At 43.6% G+C, this 21,211-nt stretch overlaps 1 protein-coding gene across 1 annotated transcript in view; it reads right to left on the bottom strand.

Moving 5' to 3' along the window:
* Positions 1–21,211, bottom strand: part of GRIN3A (glutamate ionotropic receptor NMDA type subunit 3A) — a 427,769-nt gene that overhangs the window by 28,996 nt on the left and 377,562 nt on the right. The window contains exon 6 of the mRNA XM_063914221.1: positions 10,336–10,487. Within this exon, the coding sequence (XP_063770291.1) occupies positions 10,336–10,487 (152 nt within the window). The remainder of the gene's footprint in view (positions 1–10,335; positions 10,488–21,211) is intronic.

The following is a 21,211-nucleotide window of genomic DNA, read 5'->3' as shown; positions in this document are numbered from 1 at the left end:
ACTACTGCTCTGGGTATTATGTGATTAGTAGCACTACTACAGTGGCCATTGTGTATAAGGGACACTATTGTGGGTATTGCAAAAAAGGTGCACTACTGTGTGTCATAACATGAATAATGTGGTGTAATGTTAATAAGACTGAGCTACTGTGCAGCGTAATGTGAAGTGGGGATACTATTGCGTGGCCATGCCCCTTTCTTATTGAGACCATGCCCCTTTTACAGCGTGCACCTACGGTGCGTGCAGTTCCTTTATTTACTAGGCGCAGGGGGGTGAGATCGACCACCTCTCTAGGACTACTTTAAGCACTGCCTACAGGTAATAATTAATTTGGGTGAGGGCAATCTGTGAATCCATAGTTGAAACAGTGTGAAGTTTAATTTCTATAGTTTACAAACGTTAATTTATGGCCCATCAGCATATACCACAGGACAATGCAGCAGTGGTGATTCTTCTTCATGTAGCCTAAGTGCATCCACAGCATAGAGTAAATATAAACTGTTACTACACAGCACCTAGCATTCCATTTTCATTTTTCTTTTCTATCAAAGAATAATAGTTTTGTATGCAGCACTGCAGTATAAAACTGTACCAATGTTAAGGAGATTGTAAGGTTTGGAATATTATTTTGGAAGTATTTCATCATTACGTAAACTGCCCATGATATTTAGACTTATGAAACAAATCTTTTACTGTCCATAAACTTGTTCTCTGGAAATGCAGTTTAAAAGATGAAATTAAGCAGTTTGCTTGAACTGATGGAGTATACTTTCCAAACAACTTCATGAGATCTAATCCATCTTTGTTACCGCATGAATAATCCTTGCACACTGAGGTGGAAGACAGACTTCATTTGTCTATCAAGTTCTCATGGGATATTACATTTCATTGTAAAAGAAAATAATGTCCCGAATTTTAGATTTTTTAAAATAGCATATCCACTTTATATCATCTTACCTACAATCAAGTGTGAAAAAAATGACTTTGGGGAAAAGATGAAATACGCTATCCAGAGCCCTGTGGAATCACAGCATTTATAATTCTATCTAGTCTTTTTCACTCACACTTAATTATATGAAATGCCATCGAGCTCTCTGCTAGTCCTAGAAAAGAGAGCAATGATGTATTTTGTACAGACTTACCACTGTAGATGATCAATGACAATTTCTGATCAACATGTTATAAATATATTAATATGGTATTTAATTTCTATTTTTTTTTATTTATTTATTTATTGTTGGGGGTGTCATTTCATAGTTACCACACATAAAGCCAAATAAAAGAGTTACATAGTAATGATCCATTTCATATTTTACTTACTGCTACTATATATCAGTTACATAGTCCTGCTGTGACATACAGTAAATGATGAGTATGGCTTACAGTGAGTCTTGATGTCACTTTATAGTTTGGGGTTCCATGTGTATGAATAAATAAAAGACCATTTTAAAATGCACATGATCATAATCCCTATGACCACCGTAAACAAACTGTTGGGCTAATAGAAAATTACATTGTATGAAATTAAATTATAAAATGTTGATGAGATACAAAACTTTATACTACTGGATGAGAATCCAACTGAAGCTGATGGAAATGGTTATGTCTGCAGGGCGGATTGTGGCTGGGATTCCAAAGTTTGAGATGATGTTATGATAGATCGGGGAAGTCTATGCTAAAGTTTTTTTTATATTTAGATATTTGCTTCTGCTTTATATTCCAGTAAAATAGAAAATGCGTTTGAGATATATATGTATACAGACAGATACATACAAATTTGTCTAGATAACAAATTAACTATCAGTCTGTAAATCTACTTTGTGAGCTAAGTAAAACAGTATATACAAACAGAAGCTCATCCATGAAATAGGGTAATTATTTTACTAGAATATATTTTTCCACTATCAAGAGTATTACAAAAAAAATGTAAAAAAACACTTAAGGGAATGTAAAGCCCAATGTGAAAAATGTCAACCTAGCAAATACCCCAGTGTAATTATCCTGTTCTGCCTGTGTCTAATTAACAGTGCAGATCAGTCCCCAAACGCTCCTTGGCTCTTGTTAAGGAAAAAGAAAAAACTCTGTAGCAGTGCAAATAATAATCCATTTTTAACTAAAAACATAGCTAAAGGCCCACTAAACTGAATATGTGATTTGGCATATATGACACAGATACCACTGTCATTCGCAGATATATATTTATATCTATGCTAATCTCCCCCTGTATGCGTATCTATCTATCTATCTATCTATCTATCTATCTATCTAAAATTAAATTTTCACCAACTTTTGTAGAAATTAAGTTTCAGTGCCATTCATTACATGGGTAATGCAGGAGATAATATGGATGGAATACTAAATCCTGGAGGTTGGGATGCAATCGGTCACACAGCTAGGGCAAACCACTCCCCTAGTGCCTAACCCTAATCCTCCCCTGCAGGACCCTAATCATAACCCTGAACCCCGATAGTCACCTTCGGGATGTCAGCTGTCGGTTTTCCGATGCCGGTTTCCTGAGTGGTGTCAGGATTCCGTCATTGGTCAAATGACCGCCGCATCCCGACAGCCAGGATGCTGAATGCATCCCTCATGGCTATCTCTTGCTTGACTTTCACTCCTGATCTGGCCCACTGTCCCCATACACTAGTATGGGGACCCAATTCATCAAGCTGAGAAAATATATTTTAAGAGCTTGATTATGGGAACATTTGAAGCTCCAGATGGCGTTTGTTCTCAGACCCTACTCCGGTGGGAAGGGGTCCCGGTTGCGAATAGGAAGCCAATCAGATCCCTCTGGCATTGCTTGTCATCTGCAGCGGATAAGTTCATGCATACGCATGACTCGGCAGTGGAAAGACTCAGCCGTGGTAAATTCACAGAGACAGCAGATTTTGGGATTAGATGTCTCTGCACTGGAACAATGATAATAGCTCTGCAACACCCCACGAATAGAAAGCTTAATTATCTGGGGCTGCTCAGTCCCCAGTAATTAGCATCATCAATAGAACCCTTTACCTCTTTTTATATCGCCCTATATATTCTCTCTTCATCTATCCCTCTCATTATATCTGTCCTCAATATGTATAATACATTAATACATAATACTGTGATGTTATCAGTGCTACAGTATACAGCCTTTGATATAACTTTAGCTGGTAAAACACTGACAGATCTTACCATTCAGGAAACAAGAAATACATTTTAATTTTTTTTTATTTTTGCAAGTATTTACAAAACCAGCTACTGTATGGTTGTATGGAGCCAAGATTTATAATAAGATTTTACTCACCGGTAAATCTATTTCTCGTAGTCCGTAGTGGATGCTGGGAACTCCGTAAGGACCATGGGGAATAGACGGGCTCCGCAGGAGACTGGGCACTCTAAAAGAAAGATTAGGTACTATCTGGTGTGCACTGGCTCCTCCCACTATGACCCTCCTCCAGACCTCAGTTAGGATACTGTGCCCGGAAGAGCTGACACAATAAGAAAGGATTTTGAATCCCGGGTAAGACTCATACCAGCCACACCAATCACACCGTATAACTCGTGATACTATACCCAGTTAACAGTATGAAATATAACTGAGCCTCTCAACAGATGGCTCAACAATAACCCTTAGTTAGGCAATAACTACATACAAGTATTGCAGACAATCCGCACTTGGGATGGGCGCCCAGCATCCACTACGGACTACGAGAAATAGATTTACCGGTGAGTAAAATCTTATTTTCTCTGACGTCCTAGTGGATGCTGGGAACCCCGTAAGGACCATGGGGATTATACCAAAGCTCCCAAATGGGCGGGAGAGTGCGGATGACTCTGCAGCACCGAATGAGAGAACTCAAGGTCCTCCTCAGCCAGGGTATCAAATTTGTAGAATTTAGCAAACGTGTTTGCCCCTGACCAAGTTGCAGCTCGGCAAAGTTGTAAAGCCGAGACCCCTCGGGCAGCCGCCCAAGATGAGCCCACTTTCCTCGTGGAATGGGCTTTTACTGATTTAGGATGCGGCAATCCAGCCGCAGAATGCTCCAGCTGAATTGTGCTACAAATTCAGCAAGCAATAGTCTGCTTAGAAGCAGGAGCACCTATTTTGTTGGGTGCCTACAGGATAAAAAGCGAGTCAGTTTTCCTGACTCCAGCCGTCCTGGAAATATACATTTTTAAGGCCCTGACTACGTCCAGTAACTTGGAATCTTCCAAGTCCCTAGTAGCCGCAGGCACTACAATAGGTTGGTTCAAGTGAAAAGCTGATACCACCTTAGGGAGAAACTGGGGACGAGTCCTCAATTCTGCCCTATCCATATGAAAAATCAGATAAGGGCTTTTACATGACAAAGCCGCCAATTCTGACACACGCCTGGCCGAAGCCAAGGCCAATAACATGACCACTTTCCACGTGAGATATTTCAAATCCACAGTTTTAAGTGGCTCAAACCAATGTGATTTTAGGAAACTCAACACCACATTGAGATCCCAAGGTGCCACAGGAGGCACAAAAGGGGGCTGAATATGTAGCACTCCCTTTACAAATGTCTGAACTCCAGGCAGTGAAGCCAGTTCTTTCTGGCAGAAAATCGACAGAGCCGAAATCTTGACCTTAATGGAACCCAAGTTTAGGCCCATAGTCACTCCTGACTGTAGGAAGTGCAGAAAACGACCCAGCTGAAATTCCTCTGTTGGAGCCTTCCTGGCCTCACACCATGCAACATATTTTCGCCAAATACGGTGATAATGGTTTGCGGTTACTTCTTTCCTGGCTTTTATCAGCATAGGAATGACTTCCTCCGGAATGCACTTTTCCTTTAGGATCCGGAATTCAACCGCCATGCCGTCAAACGCAGCCGCGGTAAGTCTTGGAACAGACAGGGCCCCTGCTGTAGCAGATCCTGTCTGAGCGGTAGAGGCCATGGGTCCTCTGATATCATTTCTTGAAGTTCTGGGTACCAAGCTCTTCTTGGCCCATCCGGAACCACGAGTATCGTTCTTACTCCTCGTTTTCTTATTATTCTCAGTACCTTTGGTATGAGAGGCAGAGGAGGGAATACATAAACCGACTGGTACACCCACGGTGTCACTAGAGCGTCCACAGCTATCGTCTGAGGGTCCCTTGACCTGGTGCAATATCTAGTTTTTTGTTTAGGCGGGACGCCATCATGTCTACCTGTGGCCTTTCCCAACGGTTTACCAACAGTTGGAAGACTTCTGGATGAAGTCCCCACTCTCCCGGGTGTAGGTCGTGTCTGCTGAGGAAGTCTGCTTCCCAGTTGTCCACTCCCGGAATGAACACTGCTGACAGTGCTAAGACGTGATTTTCCGCCCATCGGAGAATCCTTGTGGCTTCTGCCATCGCCATCCTGCTTCTTGTGCCGCCCTGTCGGTTTACATGGGCGACTGCCGTGATGTTGTCTGATTGGATCAGTACCGGCTGGTTTTGAAGCAGAGGCCTTGCCAGACTTAGGGCATTGTAAATGGCCCTCAGTTCCAGAATATTTATGTGTGAGGGACGACTCCTGACTTGACCAAAGTCCTTGGATATTTCTTCCCTGTGTGACTGCCCCCCAGCCTCGAAGGCTGGCATCCGTGGTTACCAGGACCCAGTCCTGTTTGCCGAATCTGCGGCCCTCTTGAAGATGAGCACTCTGCAGCCACCACAGTAGAGATACCGTGGTCCTTGGAGACAGGGTTATCAGCCGATGCATCTGAAGATGCGATCCCGACCACTTGTCCAAGAGGTCCCACTGAAAGGTTCTTGCATGGAACCTGCCGAATGGAATTTTGCTTCGTAAGAAGCTACCATTTTTCCCAGGACTCGCGTGCAGTGATGCACCGATACCTGTTTTGGTTTCAGGAGGTCTCTGACTAGAGATGACAGCTCCTTGGCTTTCTCCTGCGGGAGAAACACTTTTTTCTGTTCTGTGTCCAGAACCATCCCCAGGAACAGTAGGCGTGTGGTAGGAACCAGCTGTGACTTTGGAATGTATAGAATCCATCCGTGCTGTTGTAGCACTTCCCGAGATAGTGCTACTCCGACCAACAACTGCTCCTTGGACCTCGCCTTTATAAGGAGATCGTCCAAGTACGGGATAATTAAAACTCCCTTTTTTCGAAGGAGTATCATCATTTTTGCAATTACCTTGGTAAAGACCCTCGGTGCCGTGGACAGTCCAAACGGCAGTGTTTGGAATTGGTAATGGCAATCCTGTACCACAAATCTGAGGTACTCCTGGTGAGGATGGTAAATGGGGACATGTAGGTAAGCATCCTTGATGTCCAGGGATACCATGTAATCCCCCTCCTCCAGGCTTGCAATAACCTGAGCGATTCCATCTTGAACTTGAATTATTATTTTTTTTTATGTATGTGTTCAAGAATTTCAAATTTAAAATGGGTCTCACCGAACCGTCCGGTTTCGGTACCACAAACAGTGTGGAATTTTAACCCCGTCCTTGTTGAAGTAGGGGCACCTTGACTATCACCAGCTGGGAATACAGCTTGTGAATTGCCTCTAGCACAGCCTCCCTGCCTGAGGGAGTTGTCGACAAGGCAGATTTGAGGAAACGGCGGGGGGGGGGGAGACGCCTCGAATTCCAGCTTGTACCCCTGAGATACTACTTGAAGGATCCAGGGATCCAAGTGTGAGCGAGCCCACTGATCGCTGAAATTTTTGAGGCGGCCCCCCACCGTACCTGGCTACGCCTGTGGAGCCCCCGCGTCATGCGGTGGACTCAGAGGAAGCGGAGGAAGAATTTTGATTCTGGGAACTGGCTGACTGGTGCAGCTTTTTCCCTCTTCCCTCGTCTTTGTGCAGAAAGGAAGCGCCTTTGACCCGCTTGCTTTTCTGAAGCCGAAAGGACTGTACCTGATAATACAGTGCTTTCTTAGGCTGTGAGGAAACCTGAGGTAAAAATTTTTCTTCCCAGCTGTTGCTGTGGATACGAGGTCCCAGAGACCATCCCCAAACAATTCCTCACCCTTATAAGGCTCTATGTGCCTTTTAAAGTCAGCATCACCTGTCCAGTGTCGGGTCTCTAATACCCTCCTGACAGAATGGACATTGCATTAATTCTGGATGCCAGCTGGCAAAATATCCCTCTGTGCATCCCTCATATATAAGACGACGTCTTTAATATGCTCTTATGTTCGCAAAATAGTATCCCTGTTTGACAGGGTCACAGACCACGCTGCAGCAGCACTATCTGCAGGTCTCAGTCTAGTACCTGAGTGTGTAAATACAGACTTCAGGATAGCCTCCTGCTTTTTATCAGCAGGTACCTTCAAAGTGGCCGAATCCTAAGACGGCAGTGCCACCTTTTTTGACAAACGTGTGAGCGCCTTATCCACCCTAGGGGATATCTCCCAGCGTAACTTATCCTCTGGCGGGAAAGGGTACGCCATCAGTAACTTTTTAGAAATTATCAGTCTCTTATCGGGGGAACCCACGCTTTTTCACACTCCATTCACTCATTTGATGGGGGAACAAAACACTGCCTGCTTTTTCTCCCCAAACATAAAACCCTTTTTTCTTTTTAGTGGTACTTGGGTTAATGTCAGAAATGTGTAACACATTTTTTATTGCCGGGATCATGTAACGGATGTTCCTAGTGGATTGTGTATATGTCTCAACCTCGTCGACACTGGAGTCAGACTCCGTGTCGACATCTGTGTCTGACATCTGAGGGAGCGGGCGTTTTTGAGCCCCTGATGGCCTTTGAGACGCCTGGGCAGGCGCGGGCTGAGAAGCCGGCTGTCCCACAGCTGTTACGTCATCCAGCCTTTCATGTAAGGAGTTGACACTGTCGGTTTATACCTTCCACCTATCCATCCACTCTGGTGTCGGCCCCACAGGGGGCGACATCACATTTATCGGCATCTGCTCTGCCACCACATAAGCCTCCTCATCAAACGTGTCGACACAGCCGTACCGACACACCGCACACACACAGGGAATGCTCTGACTGAGGACAGGACCCCACACAGCCCTTTGGGGAGACAGAGAGAGAGTATGCCAGCACACACCAGAGCGCTATATAATTTAGGGATTAACACTATATTGAGTGAATTTTTCTCAATAGCTGCTTGTATATACAATATTGCGCCTAAATTTAGTGCCCCCCCTCTCTTTTTAACCCTTTGAGCCTGCAAACTACAGGGGAGAGCCTGGGGAGCTGTCTTCCAGCTGCACTGTGAAGAGAAAATGGCGCCAGTGTGCTGAGGTAGATAGCTCCGCCCCTTTTTCGCTGACTTTTCTCCCGCTTTTTTATGGATTCTGGCAGGGGGATTTATCACATATATAGCCTCTGGGGCTATATATTGTGATATATTTGCCAGCCAAGGTGTTTTTATTGCTGCTCAGGGCGCCCCCCCCTCCCCCCCCCAGCGCCCTGCACCCTCAGTGACCGGAGTGTGAAGTGTGTATGAGGAGCAATGGCGCACAGCTGCAGTGCTGTGCGCTACCTTGGTGAAGACTGATGTCTTCTGCCGCCGATTTTCCGGACCTCTTCTTGCTTCTGGCTCTGTAAGGGGGACGGCGGCGCGGCTCCGGGAACGAACACCAAGGCCAGTTCCATGCGGTCGATCCCTCTGGAGCTAATGGTGTCCAGTAGCCTAAGAAGCCCAAGCTAGCTGCAAGCAGGTAGGTTCGCTTCTTCTCCCCTTAGTCCATCGATGCAGTGAGCCTGTTGCCAGCAGGTCTCACTGTAAAATAAAAAACCTAAAATAAACTTTCTTTCTAGGAGCTCAGGAGAGCCCCTAGTGTGCATCCAGCTCGGCCGGGCACAGAAAATATAACTGAGGTCTGGAGGAGGGTCATAGTGGGAGGAGCCAGTGCACACCAGATAGTACCTAATCTTTCTTTTAGAGTGCCCAGTCTCCTGCGGAGCCCGTCTATTCCCCATGGTCCTTACGGAGTTCCTAGCATCCACTAGGACGTCAGAGAAATTTAAGTGCTTAAAATAAATATGAGTCACATATACAGTATGTTGCTATACAGTACACTACTAGGGTTAGTCAATGAAAGGTAAAACTCATTTTGTGCTTACTAATCTACAGGTATTCAATGAATACTTTTTACCAATTTGAGCCACATGACTCACTTTCAGTTTTTTAAGCTTGTGTGAAATAATCCATAATGTACAAGAAACTTGTTATATACATATTGTAGCAAAAGAGGATGGAGAAGAACAAGCGCCTATGGTGCAGTAAGTTCTTTAAAGTGTTATAATGACACTTGAGAAAATATAAATGCGTACCAGATGAAATCTTTAAACCACGCCTAATAGTAAGATGCCAGTCAGGATATTTCTCACCAACAACACCATCTATAAATCAGAGAAGACGGAATCGCCGCATAGCGTAATACTTCTGGATTAACAATGATATCCCCACAAACACCCAGTTGAGCGTACCAGATTAAGATGAAAAGTCAGCATAGACATCTAGGGGTCTTGTATCCAGAAATCTCTCATCAAATCCGGTACACGGGATTATTGTAGTATCAGTCAAATGACTAGAAAATTTATTCAAAATATAGGCTATAAAACATCATCCAAGTGAACAATATGGTAAGTTAAAAAAGTAATCAATATAGCTTAGCTTAGCAGCCGGGTAAGATTCTGCTCAGGTCTCAACGCGTTTCGCCAATCAAGGCTTCCTCAGGAGATCCATTGATTGGCGAAACGCGTTGAGACCTGAGCAGAATCTTACCCGGCTGCTCAGGTCTCTTGAATAAATTTTCTAGTCATTTGACTGATACTACAATAATCCCGTGTACCGGATTTGATGAGAGATTTCTGGATACAAGACCCCTAGATGTCTATGCTGACTTTTCATCTTAATCTGGTACGCTCAACTGGGTGTTTGTGGGGATATCATTGTTAATCCAGAAGTATTACGCTATGCGGCGATTCCGTCTTCTCTGATTTATAGATGGTGTTGTTGGTGAGAAATATCCTGACTGGCATCTTACTATTAGGCGTGGTTTAAAGATTTCATCTGGTACGCATTTATATTTTCTCAAGTGTCATTATAACACTTTAAAGAACTTACTGCACCATAGGCGCTTGTTCTTCTCCATCCTCTTTTGCTACAGAATTTATGCCATATACCTTTGGTACACTGAGGAACTGAGCTGCCACCCTGAAGAGTGGAAGGTGCTGACAAAGACTTATTGAAGCCTACAAAACCGTGATATCAGCCAGTTGTGGCTACTCCATTAGCAAATTTATTATATTGTTCAGACAAATAATTCTTTGTACTGTCGATCCCTAAAGAAGCGCACGAGTCTATACATTTTTTCTGTTATATACATATGTTTAAGTGTACAGTACAAAAGCTTACCTCAGTGACAGCAAAACTTCTCTTCCCACAAGGTACCACTTTGTACCATTTGTCATGAAGTGAGTCCATATGTCCACTTGATTTATACTGACCGATTAATTCTGATATATTTGATGTCAATGGTGAGTTTGGAGGAAGTCCAATCCCATAACCTAGAAAATAATCATAATTGATTTTTTTTCTTAATTTTCTTCTGACCAATACAGTACATATATTTTTAGTGAACATTTTTTCTACTAATAGTATACCATAATGTGAGATGCGCAAAGCATTTGCCATTTCTGAAATTCTGTGTTTTGATGCTTGTGAAAAAATCAGTGAACATGGGTTCAAGAAAAAGTTATATAAATCAGTGCAGAAAGAAAAAATTGTCAATCACATGGTCAATATTCATTATTTTCACTAGGCAGTAATTCTAGTATAATTATGGGGAAACATTCTTCTGTTAGGAACCTTGGACTCACTTTGCCCCAAGACTTTTGTGCTTGCTTAGAATTGTGGTTGTAGACTTGATGAGTGAGGAAACACTTGGACTTGATGAGTGTGCTGATGCTTGAACTTGCAAGATGTTGCAGGGAACACCAGAACTATTGAGTGAGACTCCTAGAGCCCTTAAGAGGGTATTCCGCCAATAACAACTCTCCGCTTTTCCCTTAGTACTGGACACATACAGCGATACTTAGGGGGCCATCTGGACTTTATAACTCCAGCAGAAGGAGCTCACCCAAAAGCCTGAAGACCCCGAGTTGTACTGAATGATTGCTAAGAATGAGGCACATGATTGCTGAGGTATGAGTTGGATTAGCCCTCTGTCTATGCAGGTGCTTAACAGTGCAGATGGTATGTAAGCTCCCAGCTGGGGAGCTATGGTCAGCAGATGGTAACACCACACCAGACCAGGGTTAAGCAGGCACATCAGGATACTGGACTCTGACAGACAGGGATTCTGGCAAAGTATCCACAGGACAAAGACCAAAATAGATATAGGGACCAGCAGTTTACACAGCAAAATGAAAACTATAACCAGCAACGAAGGAGTTGCCAGCAGGGTATTTAAAGGATATTCTGACCAATCTGCAAGTAGGCAGTGAAGAGAAAGCAGTGATTAGTAATGACGTCCACTCATCCCAGCTGAGATGTTATTGGATAGTTATCTGCAGGGCATTACCTAGCAACCAGGAACGCCATCTGCGCTCAGGGTCCCAGTTGCTAGTCACCCAGCTGCTCCCAATAGGCACTGCAGCTGCCGTGTTGCTAGGCACTGAGTGGGGGCTGTCAGGCCATGCAGCCAGAAGAGACGCGGCGTCTAGCAGGACCTGGACCTGTGTCTAGCACAGCTTGCCTGACAAGCTTTAACATCTGCTAATACTAAGAAAACCTACAGTACAGAAGCGCCAACCTCATGTGAAAGCGTAAAAAGCCCACCACTTTTTTGAAGAATTTTTAAGAGACAAGTTCTAAAATACTGACAAAATGTAATACAATTATAGATGTATGCCAGTATAGTTTGGCCTGCTTGTCAACTGAGATTCAGGCATAGATGCTGGAACAGGGGGGGGAAGAGGGCGGCTTGCTCCCCCAAAAATATTTCAGGCACCAGTCAAAGTACTGGGGCATGGAGTACAGTGCGGACACCATCTACAGTCCAAAATTCAAATAGAGGAGCCACACCAACTACCAGTGAGCCCTGTCTGGTGATATTTGGCAATGATTGGAGCGGCAATTGGTGTTGCTCTCTTATTTTAATTTTGGACTGCACTGTAGCCCCACCTCTGGAGTTGCCAATGGTCAGGACAGATATAATACCCTTTTAAGTTGGTCCACCTCTTCCCTCCCCATAGTTCTGCCTCCACGGCCATACTCCCTTCGGCACCTAGCTCCAACCCCTACAGTTTGGGCTGGTAACTCTCACTTCATATATTCCTCACCTCTTCCCCTTCAGCTCCCCTTTGTCCTTCCAGCCCCTCTCCTTGCTGCACCCCTTGACCTCACCCTATTTCCAACCGGGTTTAATTGAAAATATCCCATGTAAAGTCTTATTACCTTTCAGGTACATCCTCAGCTTTGAGTGGATCCTATGTATTCAACTTCTACATAAAGTCACTTACATATTACATTCAGGGCCATAACTACGTGTTTGCCAGGTATGCCTGGCACACAACGCAGTCGCCCTGAGGGCGCAACTGTCCACATTTCCTAAAGTCAGCGGCACTGTAATGAGTCAAATTGACTCATTACAAGCCACCAGTGTGTTCTGTATAGAGGAGAGGAGCAGCTCCGGGGGCAGTTGAGAAGGAAGAGGAGGGAGGGGGAGGAAGGAGCTGCAGAAGCACACTGTAATTGGTGGCGGCGCCACTTCAGCTGTCCCTCTCCTTCCACATAGGCTCGCCGCCACTGCTGTGAATGCTGGGATGCGCTTCCCTCATCCCAGAATTAACAGCGGCGGCGGCCAGCCAATGCGGAAGGAGAGGGACAGCTGCATGTGGCGGCGCCACCAATTACAGTGCGCTGCTGCGGATCCCTTCTCCCCCTCCCTCCTCCTCCTCCTTCCCTGCCTGCCCGGGATCTGCCAGCAGCTGCTGCACCGAGGAGCCTGACTGCCTGAGCCAGCAGAGAGACAGTAAGTATCATCTATTCTGACTGTCTGTCTATCTATCTATCTAACTATCCTGTCTGTCTGCCGTACTGTGTAAAAAGGAGGACTCTCTGCCGTAATGTATAAAAAGGGGACGCTGTCTGCCGTAATGTGTAAAAGGGGGACGCTGTCTGCCGTAATGTGTAAAAGGGGACGCTGTCTGCCGTAATGTGTAAAAAGGGGACGCTGTCTGCCGAATGTTTAAAAAGGGGACTCAGTTTGCGTAATGTATAAAAAGAGGGACTGGCTGCCATAATGTGTAAAAAGGAGGACTCTGCCGTAACCTGTAAAATGTGGACTCTGTCTGTCACAATGTGTAAAAAGGGGACAATGTCTACCGTAATGTGTAAAAAGGGGAATCTGTCCGCCATAATGTGTAAAAGAGGCTCTACCTGGTGTAGTCGCGCTACTGTGCGGTGTAATTTGAATAATGAAGACTACTGTGCACTGTAATATGAATTGGTATTATTTTGTGGCCACACCCCTTCCCCATGAAGCCACGCCCATATATTTTTTGCGCATGCCTATGGCGCACACTGCCCCTATTTTACATAAAGGGGGGGCACCAATGCCGTTTCTTGCACAAAGCGCTAAAATGTCTACTTATGGCACTGATAACAGTTATGTTTTTGGGGCATATTTATTATACACGTTTTGTGGTAAATCACCCGAAACATCACGATACTCTTAAAATGTAAGTCTCCCCTGAAAGTTTTACAGGAGTTCTGCAGCAGATATCTTGGATAACTGTTGCTCTTTCCCTGTTTCCTATCGCAATAGCGATAGCATTAGCCACTGTAGTCTATGGGCTACATAGCGCACAATTTATCAGGAGAGGGATTGTCCGGAGCCACTTGTGCATGCACTATCTAATGACCATGCATGTGTAGTAGGTCTGCAGCATAAAGTAAAGCGATTACTGATGCAATCACTTTAGTTTACACATTGCTGGGATGGGCTCCTATCATAGCACCTGTCTCACTGTGATTTTAGCCTTTTTGGTGAATTTAAAAACAAATTTAAATCCAAAACCAGTTACAGAGGTTTTGCAAATCCAAAGCTGGACTACGAATCAGAGCCAAATCCACAAAAAAATGGTCCAGTGCACATCTCTAATCATACATCTACCCCAATGTCCCTTTATGCAGCCCAGTATCACTCTGCATGCCTGTATGTGTTTTGTGACATTGTTACTTATCCTATATCTGCTGAATGCTGATTGGTTGGTAGTTTATCTCTCTCCACTTTATCATTCTCCAAAGCTTAGTACATCTGTACTTTTAAGATAACATACTGTAATTCACAAAATCACATAATCATTTGCATCACATTAAATGCCCCACCACAAACATTACTATAGGCTTGATGCAGAGATAAATGCAAATTGACAGTATGAGCTCCAGTGCATGCACTGAAATACATGCATAGAGTAGGCCGCATGCAGGGTTGTACGCATTCTGCTGTGTCTATGTGCCCTCTACTTATCCCTGTACTTCATTGCTACTTGTCATCATCACTGTGAACATGAACCAGCTTATACTTGGTGATGAAAATATATGCTTACATCCAACTGTGCAAAGCCTGCTGTTTCATCAACATGCCCCCACTGAACATTGCCTACTGTATATGAGATTGACCCATTACAGCCCAGTAAGTTGGAGGTGGACATGTCAAAAAATGGGTGTGATCCTTCATAGATACTTGTATATGCACCAGAGCATGCGCAATGTGAAAACTCGCAGGGTACAGTCCACACACAGGTTCCCTTAATGTGTACATCTTTAACAGGCCCCATCTCAGTTATTTCCTGATGACATCATTCATTAGACTACACAACAAATGACATCAGAGAAAACATCTCAAACATTATTAGAATGCGTGTAGAATGCTATACTGGCCCCACTCTCAATGATTTTATAATGACATAATTTATATAATGACAGAAATTACATAAGATCATTACATAAAGCACTTCAATCATCACCAATCATGACACAACATTCCCTATGGTATTACTTATGCACAGCAGCAAACAAGTCATACTAGCAAAACAGTTTTAAGTAGACTATAGTATACATATAACTAATGCATTAGTGTGCCTTTAAAATAGCACTGCATGCACCAAATAACAAATCTGCATAGTCAGATATACAATCATTGATGTCACACCTTGCCTTACCCCAATCTTAAGTGGGCATACATCTGCTCGACACTTCCCTGTTCTGCTCATGCTGAATAAAAAACCCAATCAGCCAATATCAATGATCGGTGATCCATTTTGGAAATTGACAAACTACAGCATGTTAAATATCCCTGACTTGCTGATTCCGATCGTTTGGACAGAATCAGTGATTTGAGGATTTCTAACATGCTGGATTTCCATGATCGTCTGACCTAGGCATTGGCAGAATGGTGGAATTGCCCCAAAAGCTGCCTGTTGGATGGGTCCTCTTTGTCGTACTGTATGTCAGTTTGTTCCAATGGCTATTTTTAAAACCTAAAATAATTTATTGGCATGAACACGGAATCAATGCATCTTTGCAGTCTGGTTTCTCTTGCAAAGAGACTCAAATATTATGTCTCTTTTGACAAATAATTAAGTAGAAACAACATTGTTTCAGATCTAACTTTCACATTTAAACCAGAATTAATAAAAAAGAATCACTCCAAGAGATAGATAGCTGGGCAAAGCTCACATCTTTAGATGATGCTAATGTCAGCTCTTCCCATTAATTCATGTGCAAAGGGAATAGTTTTCCCCATTTGCCATGTAGATTTATTTGAAACGTACAATATGGAATTCTCATTAATCATTGTACAGTAACCTAAATCTGTTAGCTGTGTTATGTAGTGAGGGTGAAAATGGGGGAGGATAGTCAGTGCTACCACTAGCAAAGCCTAGGCAGTTACAGTAGGTGGTAGATTTAGGTTGCAGTTATAACACAGAATAAGTAACACAATGTCATTGTTTCAGTGTTTTTCTTTATCTTGTGGAGCCCCAACACTGAGCGATGGCCATCAACATGGAGCAGCAGCATCCAGAAGCTTCTTATCTATGAAACTGTCCGCTTCTGCTCTGCCAGTCAGTATTACTTTGAGTGTTGTACTGTCACAGACCACTTCCCCAGCCTGATGGTGTTTAAGAAGGGGGGCATCTAAGTTGCCCTATGTGCTTGGTCTGACTTGGGGAGAAGGAGCGTGGAGCAGCAACATTTCTTTTAAGGTGACCATGTCCATTACATAGCCACTCCATACACTATCAACTTGGGATGACAACCATTAATTTAAGAAAATACCACGTAGGGTCCCCACTATGCATAGTGACAAGACTCTAGACTGATTCATTTTAATAGTGCCCCCTCCCTCCCAACTAATTATGAACCATGAATTACTGTTGTCAATGCAACACTATTCCCTCATTGATGTATGTTCTCCACTGAAAGTAGCCAAGGTAGTTGCTCCCTCAGCTACCATCTTATCAATCCTGTTGCTCACCTGAAGCATTCTAATCCACCTTGATCCAGCATCTCCTGTGATTGAGGCCATGGCTTCAGACTGATCCTCCTGTGAATCAGAGGATTGCAAACCACTGGTGCCCCCCACCCCAGCATTCCTCTACATTTGTGGACCTCTCAAGTCTGGCAACTAGTTCTGCCTGCAGAGCTCCAGATCTGGAAACCAATGCTGCTAGCTGAGCCTCTGATCTGCTGTTGGTACTTTCTACTAAGGCCGCTGCGGATATATTGCACGGTGAAGTTTTATCCATCCATCTTACATGCTTTACATGCTTCTAAGACCTTCAGAAATGTGCCAGACCTTGCACCTAGTACCAGATTCCTACAGCCAATTACCTTGATTCATACCAAGAAAACCAGAGAAAGTCAGATATACTGTACTACTCCAGTCAGCATGTCTGTAACCCTCCAGGACTCTACTTCATCTAGGCAATGCATCATCATATGACACCATCTAAGACTTAGCACCATACAGGTCACAGAATCTTGTTGATCTCTGCACCAAAGTGAGTGCCACTATGCTTCTCTACCCTATGTTCTCTCATGCCCAAAGGTAAGAGTGGTTGGAACCTCATGTTCAAAAGTATGGGCGGAGGGGACCCCCATGCCCAAAGGCTAGGGCAGATGGGACCTCATACCCAAAGGCAAAGTGGACAGGACCTCTTTCCCGGAGAACAAAGAGAGAAAAAGTTGACTGCCCTACGGTGGTGCACAATGATGAACATTAATAGAACATAGTTTTATATATTGTGTCATATGATAAAAACTAGAGAAATATAAAATCAGAAAGATAGGTGAGGAATATAAAGAGTGGTTATTAAAATAATGCGCACTGGATACCCCTGTATTTATATAATTAATACATTTGTTTGTATGAGAATGTGTCCATGTGTTTATTTTGTGTCTTTATAAATGGTCTAAATCTGTATCAGTAGGTTCACTGTTTACCCAGGGTATTCCCCTTCTGTTATGTTCTGACACAGAAAAGTTATCTAATATGGATACACAATTGTTACACATAATCTGTTATGTCACACAGGATGGATTCCTCCCCTTTTTTTAGTAACATAGTTAATGAGGTTGAAAAGAGGCAAAATGCCCATTGGGTTCAACCTGTATTCTGTATTAAGTAGTGCACATTATAATGTACCAGCCGAAATAATGGTTTCGTACCTGTTGACAAATATATTTCGTATCACTCCCATATACGTAATGTCAATATAGTAAATGCTATAACATTGAATACTTTTTTTCAGCTAGAAAACTGTCCAATCCATTTTTAAATGCATTTACAGAGTCCGCCATTATTATCTTCTCTGGCAGTGAGTACCAAATCCTTATCTTATTTATAATATGGTGCCCAAAATTGAACACAATATTCCAGGTGTGGACGTACCAATGAATTATACAGAGGCAGGATTACATCCTCGTCCCTTGTCTTAATACCCCATTTTATGCACGCAAGGACTTTACTTGCCTTCTTTGCTGCATTTTTAAATTGTATACTGTTATTAAGCCTATTATCTATGAGTACCCCAAAATCTTTTTCCACTACTGTTACCCCTATATTTTCCCCATTAAGTGTGTAGGATGCAAGTTTGTTTTTAATCCCAAAGTGCATAACTTTGCATTTTTCAATGCTGAACCTCATTCCCCATTAGGCGCCCAGGTTTCAAGTTTAAGCAAGTCATTCTGTAGAGACTCCACATCTATTTCTGAATGAATTACCTTACACAGTTTAGTATCATCTGCAAAGATTGACACTGTGCTTCCCAGTAACAGTACAATATCATGACAGTGACATAAGAACTGGACCGTATCTGCTATTATCTAGTTCTTTTTCAATGTTGGTACTATTGTTAGTATATGGCAAGTCCCTTCCGGGATTTAAAGGATCAGTGGTATCGTGAGTATCCCCCTATCAGGGTTTATATGTATTACTCCACAGGTCCAATTGTAGAGATGGGCAATTGTAACCCCCGGGGGTAAATGTTGTAATGTCAAATGATGGTCCCCGCATTATTAGTGTGATGTCCTTGTGGGTGTATTGTCATACATCATCACATCTCCCAAGTGTGTAGATGATCCTTATTGTCAATAACATCACCACTATTATTATGATTTCCAGCACTTGCTGGGTTTATATTCTCATTAAAGGCAGTGTGGATCTGTAGCATTTTAACTGACACTGCTGTAATTCCTTAAAGCTCGTGCTCATATCTAGTGTTTCATTTTCTCTGATCATATATATGATGTGTCCACTCTGGGATTCAGAGTACAATGTCACTGCTAGTGGTATTTATCCTGCACTCCCTATGTAATCATAGTTTATTTAGCAAGGTAATATCAGTGTGATCATTCAGTGTTTTGCAATTGACTATTGTGTCCTAGTTCTCTGGGCACACGTCGCTGTTATTTTTTACAAAATGAGTGATTAGATTTACAGTTATGGTCTCTTTACATATAATAAGGGTACAGCCGCTGCTTGAATCAGTGGTATTTCCCGCAGCATTGCTGTGAATTTTCCACGTTTTTACTGATACATAGTATGTCTCACTCTATGGGGGAGATTCAACTGTTTAAAAAGTCAGTTGGGAGTCTGTTTTTTTCTATCTAATAGACAGGAAAAAACAGACACCCAACCGACTTTTCAAACATTTGAATCTCCCCCTATAAATGAATTAATCTCCTCCGGAATAAATATCTAACACCCCTGTTTCCCGAAGGCAAGTGTGGATGGGACTTCATGCCTAAAGGCAAGTGCAAATGTGACCCCATGCCCAAAGGCAAGAGTGAAGGGAACCTTATGCCCAAACGCAATGGCAAATGGGGACCTCATGCTCAAAAGCAAGAGTGTACTGGACCTCATACCCGAAGGCATGGGCAGACAGGACCTCATTTCTGAAGGCAAGAGCGGATGGGACCTCATACCCAATGGTAAGTGCAGATAGAACCTCAAGCTCAATGGCAAGGGAGGATGGAACCTCATGCCCGAATGCAAGGGTAACAGGTTGAAGAGTTGGTACCCTCACAGGAAATGGCAGAGAGGAGTCCCTGATTTGGACTGGCAGACAAGAGTTTGACTGGGACTGAACACCCATGAGTGGGAATAGCCCCTGTTAGCCGGGATTCCGGCTGTAGACATGGTCAGTGGCCGGGATTCTGACGACAGTATCCTGACGGCTGGGATCCCGACTGCCGGCAATGTAACCACATCTATATATATATATATATTTATATATATATTTATTAGTGATGTGCACCGGAAATTTTTCGGGTTTTGCGTTTTGGTTTTGGAGTCGGTTCCGCGGCCGTGTTTTGGATTTGGACGCGTTTTTGCAAAACCTCCCTGAAAATTTTTTGGCGGATTCGGGTGTGTTTTGGATTCGGGTGTTTTTTTACAAAAAACCCTCAAAAACAGCTTAAATCATAGAATTTGGGGGTCATTTTGATCCCATAGTATTATTAACCTCAATAACCATAATTTCCACTCATTTCCAGTCTATTCTGAACACCTCACACCTCACAATATTATATTTAGTCCTCAAATTTGCACCGAGGTCGCTGGATAACTAAGCTAAGCGACCCAAGTGGCCGACACAAACACCTGGCCCATCTAGGAGTGGCACTGCAGTGTCAGACAGGATGGCACTTCCAAAAAATAGTCCCCAAACAGCACATGATGCAAAGAAAAAAAGAGGCGCAATGAGGCAGCTGTGTGACTAAGCTAAGCGACCCAAGTGGCCGACACAAAGACCTGGCCCATCTAGGAATGGCACTGCAGTGTCAGACAGGATGGCACTTCCAAATAATAGTCCCCAAACAGCACATGATGCAAAGAAAAAAGAGGCACAATGAGGTAGCTGTGTGACTAAGCTAAGTGACCCAAGTGGCCGACACAAAGACCTGGCCCATCTAGGAGAGGCACTGCAGTGTCAGGCAGGATGGCACTTCAAAAAAATAGTCCCCAAACAGCACATGATGCAAAGAAAAAAAGAGGCGCAATGAGGTCGCTGGATGACTAAGCTAAGCGACACAAGTGGCCGACACAAACACCTGGCCCATCTATGAGTGGCACTGCAGTGTCAGGCAGGATGGCACTTCAAACAGCACATGATGCAAAGAAAAATGAAAGAAAAAAGAGGTGCAAGATGGAATTGTCCTATGTTGTATAAACAGGACATGCACACTTTAACGAACCCATCATTTCAGCGACAGGGTCTGCCACACGACTGTGACTGAAATGACTGGTTGGTTTGGGCCCCCACCAAAAAAGAAGCAATCAATCTCTCCTTGGACAAACTGGCTCTACAGAGGCAAGATGTTCACCTCCTCCTCATCGTCCGATTCCTCACCCCTTTCACTGTGTACATCCCCCTCCTCACAGATTATTAATTCGTCCCCACTGGAATCCACCATCTTAGGTCCCTGTGTACTTTCTGGAGGCAATTGCTGGTGAATGTCTCCATGGAGGAATTGATTATAATTAATTTTGATGAACATCATCTTCTCCACATTTTCTGGAAGTAACCTCGTACGCCGATTGCTGACAAGGTGAGCGGCTGCAATAAACACTCTTTCGGAGTACACACTGGAGGGGGGGGGGCAACTTAGGTAAAATAAAGCCAGTTTCTGCAAGGGCCTCCAAATTGCCTCTTTTTCCTGCCAGTATACGTACGGACTGTCTGACGTGCCTACTTGGATGCGGTCACTCATATAATCCTCC

This window comes from Pseudophryne corroboree, chromosome 1 (genome assembly GCF_028390025.1).
Source record: "Pseudophryne corroboree isolate aPseCor3 chromosome 1, aPseCor3.hap2, whole genome shotgun sequence".
Classification (NCBI taxonomy): domain Eukaryota; kingdom Metazoa; phylum Chordata; class Amphibia; order Anura; family Myobatrachidae; genus Pseudophryne; species Pseudophryne corroboree.
The sequence above is the reverse complement of the archived record's forward strand: the minus strand, read 5'-3'. Positions and strand labels throughout refer to the sequence as shown.